We start from the raw sequence: 15,350 nt of genomic DNA on the forward strand, positions 1-15,350 counted from the left end.
AAAAAAAAAAAAAAAAAAAGATCCTTAACCAATATCTTTTTCATAGAGTGTTTTGAGTTCCTCTTGGTATATTCTCAGAAGGGGGATTCCTGGGTCATATGGAAGGTAAATCGATAGATCTTTTGGAATTCGCCACAGTTTTCCACAGAGGTTATACTAGCTGACACTCCCACCAACAGTGTAGAAGTGTTCCCTTTTCCCCTGTACCCTTTCCAGCATCTGTTGTATTTTGAGTTATTGATGATGATCCCCTGACCAGAGTTAGGTGATATCTCAGTGTGGTTTTCATTTGCACACCTTTGATGATTAGTGAGGCTGAGCAATTTTTCATGTATCTGTTCATGTATTTTTCATGTAGCCATTCATATGTCTTCTATTGAGAAGTGTCTACTCATATCTTTTGCCGTCTTTTTAACAGGGCTATTTATTTCTTTTCAGCACGTTTGAGTTCCCTCTAGATTCTAGATATTAGGCCTTCATCAGATATACAGTTGGTAAATACTTTTTCCCAGTCTGTGGCCTGTCTCCCAGTTCTCTAGATGGTTTCTTTGGCTTTGCAAAAGCTTCTCATTTTGATGAGTTCTCACTTATCTATCTTATCTCTTGTGGGATGGGTACTTGGGGTTTTGATCAGGAATTGGTTGCCAGTTACAATTTCCATAAGGGTCTCCCGCATTTTTTAAAGTTCTTATAGCTTAGCTGGGCTCGGTGGCTCAGCCTGTAATCCCGCGCCATTGGGAAGCTGAGGTGAGTGGATTGCCTGAGCCTGCAGGTTCGAGACCCTCCTGAACAGCAAGACCTCATCTCTACAATAAATCAAAAAATCAGCCGGGCGTGGTAGCGCATGCCTGTAATTCCGGCTACTTGGAAGGCTGAGGCGGAAGGATCACCAGAGCCCAGCAGATCAAGGCTGCGGTGACCGGGAGCAGCCACTGCACTCCAGTCTAGGTGACAGAGTGGGACTCCAACTCAAAAAAAAAAAAAAAAAAGTTCTTATACTTTGAGGTTTTACGTTTAGGTCTTTGATCCATTTGGAGTTGATTTTTGTATATGGTGATGGGTAGGAGTCTTGTTTTAATCTTCTGCATGTGGATAGCCAGTTTTCCTGGCACCATTTACTGAATAAGTTCTCCTCTCCCCAGTGGTTGTTAGTGGAGGCTTTGTCAAAGATAAGTTGGTTGAAAAATTGAGGATAGCTGCACATGCATGTTTATTGCAACATTAGTCACAATAGCAAAAACATAGAACCAACCGTGCTGCCCATCAAAACTGGACTGCATAAAAAAATGTGGTTCAGATACATGATGGAATATTACATAGCCATAAAGAAGGACAAAATTACAAACTTTGCAGGAACTTGGATGGATTTAGAATCTACAATACTCAGTGATCTATCACAGAAACAAACAACTGAGTACCACATATTCTTACTCAAAAGTGTACCCTGAACAATTATCATAATACTATAAGAAAGGGATTGGCTGTAGTGGGAAAATGTCAGGGGAGAGAAGGAGGGCACACTTCAGCAACAAGGGTACCTGATCTCAAACCAGGCGAAGTGGACCAAAGCGAGACCCAAACGTCACTTATACAATGACCATTTATATACCTAACTCTGAACTGCACCCCACATCTTTAAAATTTTTAAAAAGTTCCTTGCCGGGCTCGGTGGCTCAGCCTGGAATCCCGTGCCTTGGGAGGCTGAGGTGAGTAGACTGCCTGAGCCCGTGAGTTCGAAACCTGCCTGGGCAACTTGGCGAGACCTCATCTCTACAATAAATCAAAAAATCAGTCGGGCGCGATAGCGTGCACCTGTAGTTCCAGCTACTTGGAATGCTGAGGAGGAAGGATCGCCGGAGCCCAGCAGGTCGAGGCTGCGGTGGCCGGGAGCGGCCACTGCACTCCAGTCTAAGTGACAGAGTGAGACTCCAACTCAAAAAAAAAAAAAGTTCCTTAACCAAAATGTCAGCTGTTTGTATCATGTACTTCAAAATTCTTTCAGCCTCTACAAATTATATAGTTCCAAAAGTGACTTCATGTTTTTAGATATTTGTTACAATGGCACCCTACTTCTTGGTTCTAATTTTTGTATTAGTCTGTGATCTCCAGAGAAAAATAGCCAATTGGAGAGTATACATGTATATATGTGTGTGTGTGTGTGTGTATGTAAATATTTATGCGCACACATATATATACATACACACACATATGTATGTATCTCCAGGAAGAGATTTATTATAGGGTATTGATTGGCTCATGTGACTATGGAGGCTGAGAAGTCCCATGATCTGCCATCTGCAAGCTGTAGACCCAGAAAACCCAATGGTATAGTCTCAAGGCTTGAAAGCCCGAGAACCATTGGCATATATTCCAATCCTGGTCTGAAGTTCTGAGAAGCAGGAACACCAAGGGCAGAAAAAAGATCAATATCCTAGGTCCCACACTCAGACACAGTTAATTCAACCTTTACTCAGGCCCTCAATAGATTACATGATTAATTAAATAACCACATGGGTGAGGGCAGATCTTCTTTACTCAGTCCACCAATTCAAATACTAATCTTTTCAAAAACATCGTGACAAAAACAATGTTTAACCAGCTACCTGGACATCCGGTGACCCAGTCAAGTTAACACATAGAATTTACCATGATACTCTTACACAGTGAAGAGTGGAAGCCCAAACAACTACTCAACTGCTATTTTTTTAAAAACTCATACATACAAAAAAAAGTGTACCTTGGTGAAACCTATTTGCTCCTTCCGGAAATTTTCCAGAGGTTTGATCAGCAAATCACCTGCATTTTGTACCTAGAGTAAAAGAAAAAACCACATAAAACAACTTTTAGATTAACAAGGTTCAGATATAAGATTCCTTGTTACTACAATATTATCTTTTAATGTGCTATCCTGCAAAATTTTAATTGGTTTACTGGTTTCTTGGTTTTTGTTACTGTGTGTGTCCACATTGTCTCTGAAAATCAAGTGCATTGAGAGGAAATGAAAGAAGGAGCATTAGGGGCATTTCTCTGTAACTTTAATGGTATTCTGACCAGAGTTTTGAACTGATAAATATCTAGAGTAATATTCATCAACAGATACAGGAGACCTAAAAGACGTGTGAAAAAGAGAAGAGAAAGAGAATGGCAAATACATGGGGAAAAAAAACAATGTCACAAAGTACAAACCATTTCAGAAGAGGAAAATGAGTTCACAGTAACAGCATTAGCATAAATCATTTACAATCCTGCTCCAGTGTGTCAAAAAACCAGAATATTTCCTTCAGAATCTGAAATGCATTACAGTGTCACTGAAAACACTGGACCGTACCTTCAAATTACCTAACTAAAGATGTTCAGAAGCTGATAGGAATGGCCTGTTCAGGTACTACAAACATTGGCATTGATAAACTCTGGCGACATAAAAATATCAGATGCAAAGTGGACTCCTTGTTGAGTGTGCAGGTTAAAAGACAAGAAGCAGGTTGGGCTCAGTGGCTCAGCCTATAATTCCAGCACTTTGGGAGGCTGAGGCAAGTGGACTGCCTAAGCCCCCAGGTTTGAGACCAACCCGGGAAACTTGGCAAGACCTTGTCTCTACAAAAAAAAAGACAAAAAGCTTTTCCTTCATATAAACTTCTTGCGAGATTGCATCTGTCCAAGGCAACCAACAGGGTTTGTTTCTTCAGTGGTGAGAGTTAGAACCACTATAATGGAAGACTACAGAGAAGACATCTAAAGGGCTGCCTTTTAGAATCCATTGCATTAATTTTGATCTACAAGACAGAGAAATAAAGGACTGATTTCCTTGTCAGATGAGACATAAAGTGTCAGGAAGACAAGATATATCTTCATAACAAAAATAGAAAATACAATAGAGGGCCAGTTTTGAGCAGTTCTGAATTATCCAGACTACAAAGCAATTTTTAACCTACCACTAAAACGTGTGGAAAGTTGGAACATTAGTACATATTTTATGTATATTCTGCAAGTATTCTTAGGCCTCAAATTTTGTGTATAGGCCTCCTATTTTGTGTATACTTCTGCAAGTATTTTTAGGCCTACTATTTTGTGTATAGGCCTACTATTTTGTGTATACTTCTGCAAGTATTTTTTGGCCTCCTATTTTGTGATTCATGGTTTAACTAAATGGGCAAACTCCTAACAAGCAACCGTTAACCCTTATGTAAGAAGAAGTTGGTAATTCCTGAATTTCTGATATACAGCAGCTACTAATAACATTCTAATACTACCCATGACTGCCAACACACAGCAGAAAATATAAAATTTGGCAAGAAGAAATAATGGTCATCACAGGGGCAGAGTCATTCTCTATATGTCCCCTAATCACCAGTGTTTCCATAGCTGGCTTTCCAAACCTGGTTTGCTAGAAAGCTTAGATCATGTAATCTTTCCCTAATACACTCCATCTGATTCTCATCACATCTCTTTTAATCTACTGGACCTATGAAACCTCATTTGATCCTGATCATTCTATAACCTACCTCCCATTATAACACCAAGCATCCCCTATATCCCTGAACATGCTCATTAAGCAAAGACAGGAAAGTCTATGAATTCATACCTACAAAACTCCCCAGTAGAGACTTCTCTACAGAGATCTCTAATCCTTAGAGTCATTTTTGGCCGGCTCAGTAGCTCAGCCTGTAATCCTAGCACTTTGGGAGGCCGAGGCAAGTGGATTGCCTGACCTGTGGGTTCAAGACCCACCTGGGCAACTCTACAATACATCATCTCTACAATACATCAGAAATTAGCCGGGCGTGGTAGCAGCGTGGACCTGTAGTTCCAGCTACTTGGAAGGCTGAGGTGGAAGGATCACCGGAACCCAGTAGATCGAGAATGCGGTGGCTGGGAGCGTGCCACTGAACTCCATTCTGGGGGACAGAGTGAGAATCCGACTCAAAAAAAAAAAAAAACAAGAGTCATTTTGGTTGCTCATCCAATCAAAGTTCCACTAGCAGTTGTGGTATCAAAAATAATGACACCAATGTCTCTCCTTGATTGAAAATAAAAAAATAAGTATTATTCCACTAAAATAATAGCCCACACCTTTTGCTCAAAACATTCTACACAAGCCGGGCTCGGTGGCTCAGCCTGTAATCCCGTGCCTTGGGAGGCTGAGGTGAGTGGATTGCCTGAGCCCGTGGGTTCGAGATCCGGAGACCTCTTTTCTACAATAAATCAAAAAATCAGCCAGGCACGGCAGCGCATGCCTGTAGTTCCGGCTACTTGGAAGGCTGAGGCAGAAGGATCCCTGGAGCCCAGCAGGTCAAGGCTGCAGTGGCTGGGAGCGGCCAGTGCACTCCAGTCTGGGTGACAGAGTGAGACTCCAACTCAAAAAAAAACATTCTACACTTCCTTGGACTGCAGATTATGTACTAATCTGTGGGAGAGAGGGGTTGACAACAGTTAAAAGTATGCCTTTTGGAGATGGCAAGCTACGAAAACCTACCAGACGGGTTTTGCTTGAGAAATCCAAATAGCCCAAAAGGGCTTTCCTGGAAAGGCTAAATAGTAAGCAATTTAAAACCCCAATCCAAATACTCTCTTTGTCAAGTTATCAGTTTATAACCCCTGCTTCTTATGCATATCCTGGAGATGAGACCATTTGTTCTTTTGAAAAACTGATTTTGCTGAGTACAGCCTTGTGAATTCCAAAGAAAATGTATAATCACTCAACCCGGGCCCCACCCTCACCTAAACTAAGGTATAAGACCCCTCTCCTCCCTCCCTGGGGTGCTCAGCCTGGGAGCTTTAGCCCATTGAGTCTCACAGGTGCTAATAAAACTGCTACTTCCTAAAATAGCCTCGGTGTCATGGCCTCTCTGTCTTCCTGCTGCACTATCAACTTTGGGTACTCACTGGAAACAAATTAATTCATTGGTGTCATAGACCCTGTACAAAGAGTTCTTTTTCTTCTATACTACTGTGAAACTCTTAATACATGGCCACAAATTAATTGATACACCTTCCATTAAGAGGTTAGATCTATGTGCGCTCTTCCTTGAATGTGAGTGGGATTATTGCCATTTTGAGCCAACAGAGTACAGCAGAAATAACACCCTGTGATATTTGGTGTAAGGTCATAAAAAGCCAGCAGCTGAGCCGGGCTCAGTGGCTCAGCCTGTAATCCCGCACCTTTGGGAGCCTGAGGTGAGCGGATGGACTGAGCCGGCGGGTTCAAGACCCGCCTGGGCAACTTGGCGAGACCTCATCTCTACAATACATCAAAAAATTAGCCAGGCATGGTAGCACGTACCTATAGTTCCAGCTACTTGGAAGGCTGAGGCGGAAGGATCGCTGGAGCCCCGCACTCCAGTCTGGGTGACAGAGTGAGATTCCAATTCAAAAAACAAACCAAAAAAGCCAGCAGCTTTTACCCACTTCCCTTGGAACACTCCCTCGGGGAACCCTTAGGCAACATGTAAGAAAGGAGCTAAACTACTCCGAGACTACCAAACTGGAGAGACCAAATGTAGACACTGCACTCATACCAGCTGAACCCAGCTTTCAGTCATCCCCATATAAACACCAGATTTACATGAATTTTAGACCCTTCATGTCAATGCATCTGCCAGGTGAATACCACTGTGTGGAGCAAAAGAATCACTCAACTGTCTGAATTTCTGACCCACAAAACAATGAGATATAATTAAATAATTAAATACTTTTAGTTTAATCCATGAAATTTTTGAATAGGTCATTTTGCAGCAATAGATCATTAGAAAAACAATTTACAGTTTCACAAAGGTAACACGTAAAAAGTGGCCATATCGGAAACACACCGAGGATGTCTACCTTTGAATAAGGTATGAACATACCACTTCTTTTTTTTTTCTTTTCTTTTTTTTCCTTTTTTTGAGTTGGAGTCTCACTCTGTCACCCAGATTGGGGTGCAGTGGCCATTCCCAACCACTGCAACCTTGACCTGCTGGGCTCCAGGGATCCTCACACCTCAGCCTTCCAAGTAGCTGGAACTACAGGCGCGCGTACCACGCCCGGCTAATTTTTTTATTTATTGTAGAGATGAGGTCTTGCTGCCCAGGCGGGTCTCGAACCCGCGGGCTCAGGCAAGCCACTCATCTCAGCCTCCCAAAGGCACGGGATTACAGGCTGAGCCACCAAGCCCGGCTTGAACATGCTACTTCTAAAGAGACTAAAATACACCGAGTCTCTGAACGGATACCCAGCTGAACCCTTGCATATTCAAGCATCCCCAGGATGGCACAGTTGCTGCATTTTCGTGTTCCAAAGGAGATTGCCCTGCATAAGCATGTTGGTCAGCAACTTCTAACATAGAGTTCATAAGGCCACCGCCTTTTACGTGTTTGGCCCCAGCTCAGTCTAGGAAAGTAGTCCATGATTCACTAAAATTAGAATATATAGTTTTCCCTTAATCACAGTGGCAATACTGCTCCCAGTCTCCTACACTATGAATAAATATTCTGAAACCTTTTATGTCTCTTACACTCATTGGTTATTAACCTATTTTCTGTCAGAATATAGACCTAGGAATGTAGAAAAAGGTCACATTGAGAATTGTCCCTTTTTTCATTCTATTTTACTCTTAAACCCCTTAGAAGTCTAACAACTACTCAAAAAATCCTGTTATGTAAACTTGGCCTTTAATCAACCCTTCCTAATAACTACATTCATTTTGTGAGCTATCACAGAATAGAATCTCCACCATGAGAAGGGATACCCTCAATACAGTTAATACAATCACATTCCTATTGAATAAAGCCTAAATTAATGCTGGATATGGTGTGGAACGAATAGAGATGGTATTCAGTCCAGTACTGAATGACTGCTCAGGAACCTTTGATAGTAAACAAATTACCAAAAGAAAGCATAGAAGATATAATGTCTGAAATGTTATAGGCCTCTATAGGTCACTTTAGCAGTCCTCAAAGACAGATTTTGTACATTTCCTAAAAACATTCCTTCAGAGTCAGAAAGGCATCTAGGCAAGATTCATAATCACACAAGGAGTCTGGAATCCAGACTTTTAAAGGCCACCTTCTGAGATAAGACAACCTCCCACAGGGTATTTTTAAAAACATCACACCTAGGATGCCCTTTCTCTTTTCTGCTCTTCATAGTTCCTGCCACAATTTATATTCATTTATGGGGAAGACTAGACATGGACAATTGAAACATCTAACACTGTAAAACTTCCTTACTGTTATTCCAAAGTTGATGGGACTCTTCTTTTGGAAAAGATGAAAAGCAATTTATTTTTTTTTTTTTTTTGAGTTGGAGTCTCACTCTGTCAGCAGTCCACAAACATTTTCGGCAGAGCGGAACATTTAGTAGAGGGTGAATTAGCTGGGGGGCCACCTACAAGGCTCCAAGGAAACCATCCATATTGATCTCATCTCAGTATTTAGAAGTAAATATTTTAAACTAAGAAAATTCTCAAGTGATGTTTCCACAAGCAGAGTCTTGTGAGTAATTCAAAGATGAATATAAACCAAAAATAAACTGTTAAGCCCCCCAGCTAACTAAATGAATTCACACAGAGCCAAAGAAAATCTTAAAAACTCAATTCCGGACATGATGGGAAAGGAGGTCAGACACACCTCATTATACTCCTTCCCCTGTGGAGTTTTAGGAACAACAGAGTAGCATTAGCATTAACATTAAAACAGAGATCATAAGGCTGACAAAAAAGACTCAGTGGCAATAATATATCAAATTCCAATCTAACTCTGGTATACCATCATACGACAAGAGGCCCTAAAGGAAATACAAATATTTTATCCCAAAATGTTTCTTTGACATACTATATCAGGGAATTTTGCAGAAATGTGTAAGAGAACCACCTTCCCTAGGAAGAGTGAAACCTTTTAAAACATATACCTCCTAATCTCTCTGAAGCATGCATGCTACGTAGAGACTTCATCTACATAACAAGAACCTTGGCTTCCAAACACCTGCCTTATGTTCACTTAAGCATTTCTTTTACAGATTTAAAATTATTTATATAGAGTTTACTCTTTCTTGTCAATCAGAAAAATCTTTGAATCCACCAATGACTTGCAGGCCTCCAACTCCAGATGGGGCCCAATTCCCTTTCTGGGCCCAAACAATGTAAACCTCAAATGTATTAATTCATGTTTTTTACTTATAACTTCTAAAATGCATAAAACCAAGCTGTAATTGGATCGCCTTAGGCACATATTTACAGGACCTCAAGGCCTTGGTCACACATATTTGGCTCAGAATAAGACTCTTTAAATATTTTACAAAGGCCAGGCTCAGTGGCTCAGCCTGTAATTCCAGGGCTTTGGGAGGCTGAGGAGAGTGGATTGCCTGAGCCTGTGGGTTCGAGACCCGCCAGGGCAACTTGGCAAGACCTCATCTCTACAATGAATCAAAAAATTAGCCAGGCATGGTGGTGCATGACTATAGTTCCAGCTACTTGGAAGGCTGAGGTGGAAGGATAGCCAGAACCCAGCAGGTTGAGGCTGCGGTGGCCGGGAGTATTCCACTGCACTCCACTCTGGGCAATGGATAGAGACTTCAACTCAAAATATATAAATAAGCCAGGATCAGTGGCTCAGCCTGTAATCCCGCACTTTGGGAGGCTGAGGTGAGTGGATTGCCTGAGCCCATGGGTTCCAGACCCGCCTGGGCAACTTGGCGAGACCTCATCTCTACAATTAAAAAAAAAAAAAAAAAGTGGGTGTGGTGCCTGTAATTTCCGGCTACTGGGAAGGCTGAGGCGGAAGTATTGCTGGAGCCCAGCTGGTCGAAGCTGCAGTGGTCGGGAGAGGCCACCGCACTCCAGTCTGGGAGACAGTGTGAGACTCCAACTCAAAAAATAAATAAATAAATAAAGTTAAATAAATAAATAAATAAATATTTTACAGTTTGGATTCTTTTGGTCTATATAACTGAAAACAATGCTTATATAATGGATATTTTTCCCTTTATAAAACACTTCTATAATTACTATATCATTTGGAGCACTTAAAACAACTACAAGAATTATTTTTCTCATTTTACAAATAAGAAAAGCAAGGCTTGGAAAAATAAAATGATTACTCTTAAATTAACAAGTAAGTTAGTAGAAAAGCCAGGATTAGAGCCTTGGGTTCTAATAAAATTTTTAATTAGGGCTTTGGACTCTAATTTGCATACTTCCAAAACCTGCCTTCCTATGTCTCTAGGAACCTAGATGATATGGGAGGCAGTATTCCAAAAAACCAGTACCAAACTGCTGAAAACAAACAAAAAAAAAGAGGTATTACAGATAAGAGAGTTATTGCTATTGAAATAAATAGATTTAATAAAACAGAAAAACTCATTAAAAGTCACCCAACAGAAAAAGGGAAAATAGAGCATTATGATGTACTCTACCAAGTTTCCATCTTCCCCTCATTCCACTAATAAAAATGAATATTGATTAGCATAGGCATTTTCACATTTAAGTCTCCAATAGGTCTGAGGTAGGATCAAGGACCAGCATTTACAAGAATTTCTCAGTGACACTGCTGCTGCTGATCTAAAGATAATATAAAAAGATTATTTTTAAACTGTTAAAATACACAACAAAAATAAAATATGCAGGTACAAATCTAACAAAATATGTAAAAGATCTATATGAGAAAACTATAAAACTGATTTTTGAAGATAAATAAGTTAAGAGAATTCATTAGAAACAGTCAATATTTTTATGTTCATGATTAGCAAGAGTCAATATTTTCAAGATATCAGTTCTTCCCAATTTGATTTATAGACTGAAAGCAATACCAATCAAAATCTTAGCAAGTTATTTTGTGGATATTGGCAAACTGATTCTAAAGTTTATGTCTGATTTCAAGACTTACTACAAAGTTACAGGGATCAAGACAGTGAGATATTGGCCAAAAAAAAAAATTGACAAATGTATCAATGAAACAAAAATAGAGAGCCCAGATATAGACTCACACAATTACAGTCACCTGATGTTTAATAAGTGAGAAAAGGTAATTTAGTGGACAAAAAAATAGTCTCCTTATATCTTTCACAAAAATTAACACAAAATGTATCACAGACCTAAATGTAAAAAAATATATAAAACTCTAAGAAGATACATAGGAGAAAATCTAGGTGACCTTGAGTTTGGCAATGAGTTTTTAGAGCTAACACCAAAACATGATCCATTTTTTTAAATTGATAAGTTTCATTTCATTAAAATTTTAAAATTTATGTTCTGAAAAAGATACAATTAAGAAAATTTAAAGACAAATCACAGACTGGGAGAAAAAACTTTACAAAACATACGAGGAGGCACATAAATAAAACCCAGACTTTATTTAAAATTTTTGTATTTATTCTTACATGCTTAAACCTCAGATACCTTCAAAGTACTCTCTGTTTAATACACCTATGGAGATGCATTTTCCACAGCTTAAAGCAGTTTTTGAGCTGGGCTCGGTGGCTGGGCCTGTAATCCTGCGCCTTGGGAGGCTGAGGTGAGTGGACTGCCTGAGCCCGCAGGTTCGAGACCCGCCTGGATAACTTGGTGAGTCCTCATCTCTACAATAAATCAAAAAATTAGCTGGGTGTGGTAGCACGCGCCTGTAGTTCCAGCTACTTGGAAGGCTGAGGCGGAAGGATCGCCGGAAGCGGCCACTGCACTCCAGTCTGGGCGACAGAGTGAGACTACAACTCAAAAAAAAAAAGTTTTTGAACTCAATTTTAATGCCTTTTAGTGCTTCCGGTTTTTTTTCATCGCCTCTTCTATATTGGTAAAACATTTCCCTTTGAGCACTTTTTTCATCAGGGGGAAAACAAAAAAAAAAAAATCGCTTGGGGAGAGACCAGTTAAATAGTGAGGATGGGGCATGGGGATCATGCTGTTTTGGGTCAAAAACTGCTGAACACTCAGTGTGGTGTGGCCAAGTTGTTCATGTAAATTACCCATCATGAAATGGGCAAAAGCACTGAAAGAATCTCAAAAAAAAATCCACTGATGCTGAATACAGCGTTTCTCAACAACACCAGCTGGTACACCAATGCAAATGGGTTTCCAAAGCACTTACATAGTGGGGGGAAGCATGTACTACAAGGGACCCGCCCTCCAAAAAATAATTCCTTTAGAATTATCATACATCTGATAAAGGTCTGGCATACAAAATATACAAAAAAACACTTAAAACTTAATAAAACAAGCAAACAATTTAAAAACAGGCAAAAGATTTGAACAGATACTTCACCAGGGAAGATATATAGATAGCAATGAAGCATGTGCAAAGGAATTCTACATCATATGCATTTAGGGAACTGCAAAGCATAATGGCAATGAGATACCACTACACACGCCTGAAAATGACTAAAATCCAAAACACTGACAACACCAAACACTGATGAAGATATGGAGCAATAGGAGTTCCCATTCATTGGAGGTGGTAATGAGATAGGAAATAGAGAAAGGCTGGGCAGACATACAAGTGGGTCCTCTGGTAACAATGTAGTGAACATCCTGCAGGTCTCTCAGGCTCAACATTGGTAAACAAGCTCCCTGTGAACCTCTCAAGGTAGAGCTTAAGTACACACTGCTGAGATGGAAGAGCAACCAATTACCTTACCATTTTGGCCCCCTGCTGATTGGTCCTTAATATTGACCAATCACAACAGCAACAGCTCACAGCTAGAGCTAGCCAATCGGCATGGACTTAGGGCTATATAAACTCCAGATTTCTGGCCCCAGACGGGCACCCCCTTCGGGTCCCCTTCCACTGTGACAGCTTTTCTGTCCTCTCAGTAAATCTTGTTTTCTCACTTTCTGGCTGTCCAGTGTCCCTCATTCTTCCTGGGCATGAGACAAGAACCTCGACCCTGAAGAGCTGAGACCTGAAGAGCTGCAGAAGATGGTCGGAGGCAAAGAGCCACGCACCCCAAAGGGTGGCTTGCCAGCCAACGGAGCTAACTGAACTGGGACAGCTGCTGAGAGAAGGCAAAACTCGAAGGTGAGACACTCCAAGGCTAGGCCTGCCAGCTCACTGAACCAGCAACACTTTCAGGGCTTGGCTTGCTAGTCCATTATAGCCAACACCTCTGGGGCTAGGCTTACTACCCCTCGAGATGGCCCTCTCTAGGGCTTGGCTGGACAACCCACTAAGCTGACACTTTCGAAGCCCAGGTTGGCTAGAAAAATCCACATAAGAAATGGAAAACAGAACAGTCATTTTGAAAGACAGTTTAGCAGTTTCTCACAAAACTAAATATACTCATACAATATGATCCATCAAACATGGTCCTTATTATTGAGCCAAATGAGTTGAAAACTTGTATCTACACAAAAAGCTACAAACAAATGTTTATAACAGTTTTGTTTATAATTGCCAAAATGGGGACGCAACCAAGATGTCCTTCAGTAGGAGGATGGATAAACTGTGATATACATTACAATAGAGGATTATTCAATATTGGTTCATCAGTTATAACAAATGTACCACATTTACAAGATACAAATAATAGGCAAAACTGAATGGGGGGGAGGTAGTATATGAGATCTTTTTTTACTTTCCACTCAACTTCTCTATGAAAGTAAAACTGCTCTAAAAACTAAAATCTATTCGTTTTGTAAAAAATTAAACTCTACATGTAAGGAAGAGTTTTCACATAGATTTTTTTAAAAATCATTTGTCAAATATAAATTACTATTTCTGGTAGCAGAGAATCCAAGTAACAAATTGATACTTTGGTTAACAATCCTAAAGGTAGCCAGGATCGGTGGCTCAGCCTGTAATCCCGAGCTTTGGTAGGCTGAGTTGAGTAGATTACCTGAGCCTGTGGGTTCGAGACCCGCCTGGGCAACTTGGTGAGACCTCATCCCTACAATAAATCAAAAAATTAGCCAGGCGTGGTAGCGTGAGCCTGTAGTTCCAGCTACTTGGAAGGCCGAGGCGGAAGGATAGCCGGAGCCCAGCAGGTCGAGGCTGCAGTGGCCGGGAGTGGCCACTGCACTCCAGTCTGGGCGACAGAGTGAGACTCCAACTCAAAAAAAAAAGAATCCTACAGGCATGATTTCTGTCAACATGTTCAACAGCACAGTTTAATGTCCTCTGAAATTCTTTGTCACTAAAATGAATAAGGATAGGACTTCCACATTAATTTTCTGCTACTAAATGCCAAACTCCCAAGGTAAAAGCTTGAGATGGAATAGCAAGATCTATTACCTATTTTTTTTCAGTACTAGGAAGCCAAGAGACAAAAACTGAAACAGCATAGGATCAATCCAAGCATCAAGAATAGGAAAAATTCCCAATATCAGCCACGATCTCAGCTTCAGGGACAGTTTTAGTGACTTACCATCATCATCCTCTCATTTTCTACTTCATTAAGCAATTCAGCAAATTCCTTGAAGGATTCAGCTGGAAGGAGGGAATGAAAAGTAAAATCCATTAATCATGGTGCTTGATATACAAATGGACAGAGCTGTGTGTAACAGAATGTAGGTAACAGTGTTCTAAGCCTATATGACCACTAGAAGAAGGCATCAAATCTAAGGTCAGCAGGACAATGTGTTCGGTACCTGTTGAATTTTTCTTTTCCTTCCTTTCTTCCAATCCCTGTACTCTAATATTTTATTTAATCCTTACAACAACTCTTAGGAATAGTAGGAATTTCTCTTATTTCATAGAGAAGCAAAAAGATTAGTGAAGGGGAAATACGTTTGCTTTGTAAAATATAGCACCTATAGAATCCTAAGACTTGAGTCCCTGCTTCACTACTTGCCAGCCAGAGAATGTTGCTGCAAAGTCTAAATAAGATGGTAAATGTAGAATGCCATAGTAAATAGTAAACATTATACCGCCTCCCCCTTCCAAACTTTCTGTCTTTCTAGTGCCAATTTTACCACTCACTGGCAGGGTGACTGGGCAAATCACTTCATCTCTTTGGACTTTAATTTCTTTATACACAAAATAAAAGATAAATTAAGCTAAATTGTCTTTAATGACATTTCAAATTCCCCAACTACTCACTAGAAGCAGGAATATATTCCCAATTGGTATCTGAACTAAAAAGAACATAGTGAAAGCCTGAAAAAACAATGTATCCATATTAATATTTTCTCCAAAAATAGATTTCCCACCAGGCTCCGTGGCTCAGCCAATAATCCCAGCACTTTGGGAGTCTGAAGTGAATGGACTGCCTGAGCCCGCGAGGTTCAAGACCCGCCTGGACAACTTGGCCAGACCTGATCTCTACAATAAATCAAAAATTAGCCAGGCGTGGTACCGCATGCCTGTAGTTCCGGCTACTTGGAAGGCTGAGGCGGAAGGATTGCTGGAGCCCAAGCAGGTCGAGGTTGCAGTGGCTGGGAGCGGCCACTG

General features: G+C 40.6%; 1 protein-coding gene across 1 annotated transcript in view; it reads right to left on the bottom strand.

Moving 5' to 3' along the window:
• LOC103253893 (oligophrenin-1-like) overlaps positions 1–15,350 on the bottom strand; it is a gene marked incomplete at both ends in the record, with an annotated part of 79,197 nt that overhangs the window by 22,081 nt on the left and 41,766 nt on the right. The window contains 2 exons of the mRNA XM_008052097.2: positions 2,738–2,809; positions 14,326–14,387. Coding sequence (XP_008050288.2) covers positions 2,738–2,809; positions 14,326–14,387 — 134 coding nt within the window. The remainder of the gene's footprint in view (positions 1–2,737; positions 2,810–14,325; positions 14,388–15,350) is intronic.

Source organism: Carlito syrichta, unplaced genomic scaffold, assembly GCF_000164805.1.
Source record: "Carlito syrichta isolate Samal-C Ts95f unplaced genomic scaffold, Tarsius_syrichta-2.0.1 Scaffold256349, whole genome shotgun sequence".
Lineage (NCBI taxonomy): Eukaryota > Metazoa > Chordata > Mammalia > Primates > Tarsiidae > Carlito > Carlito syrichta.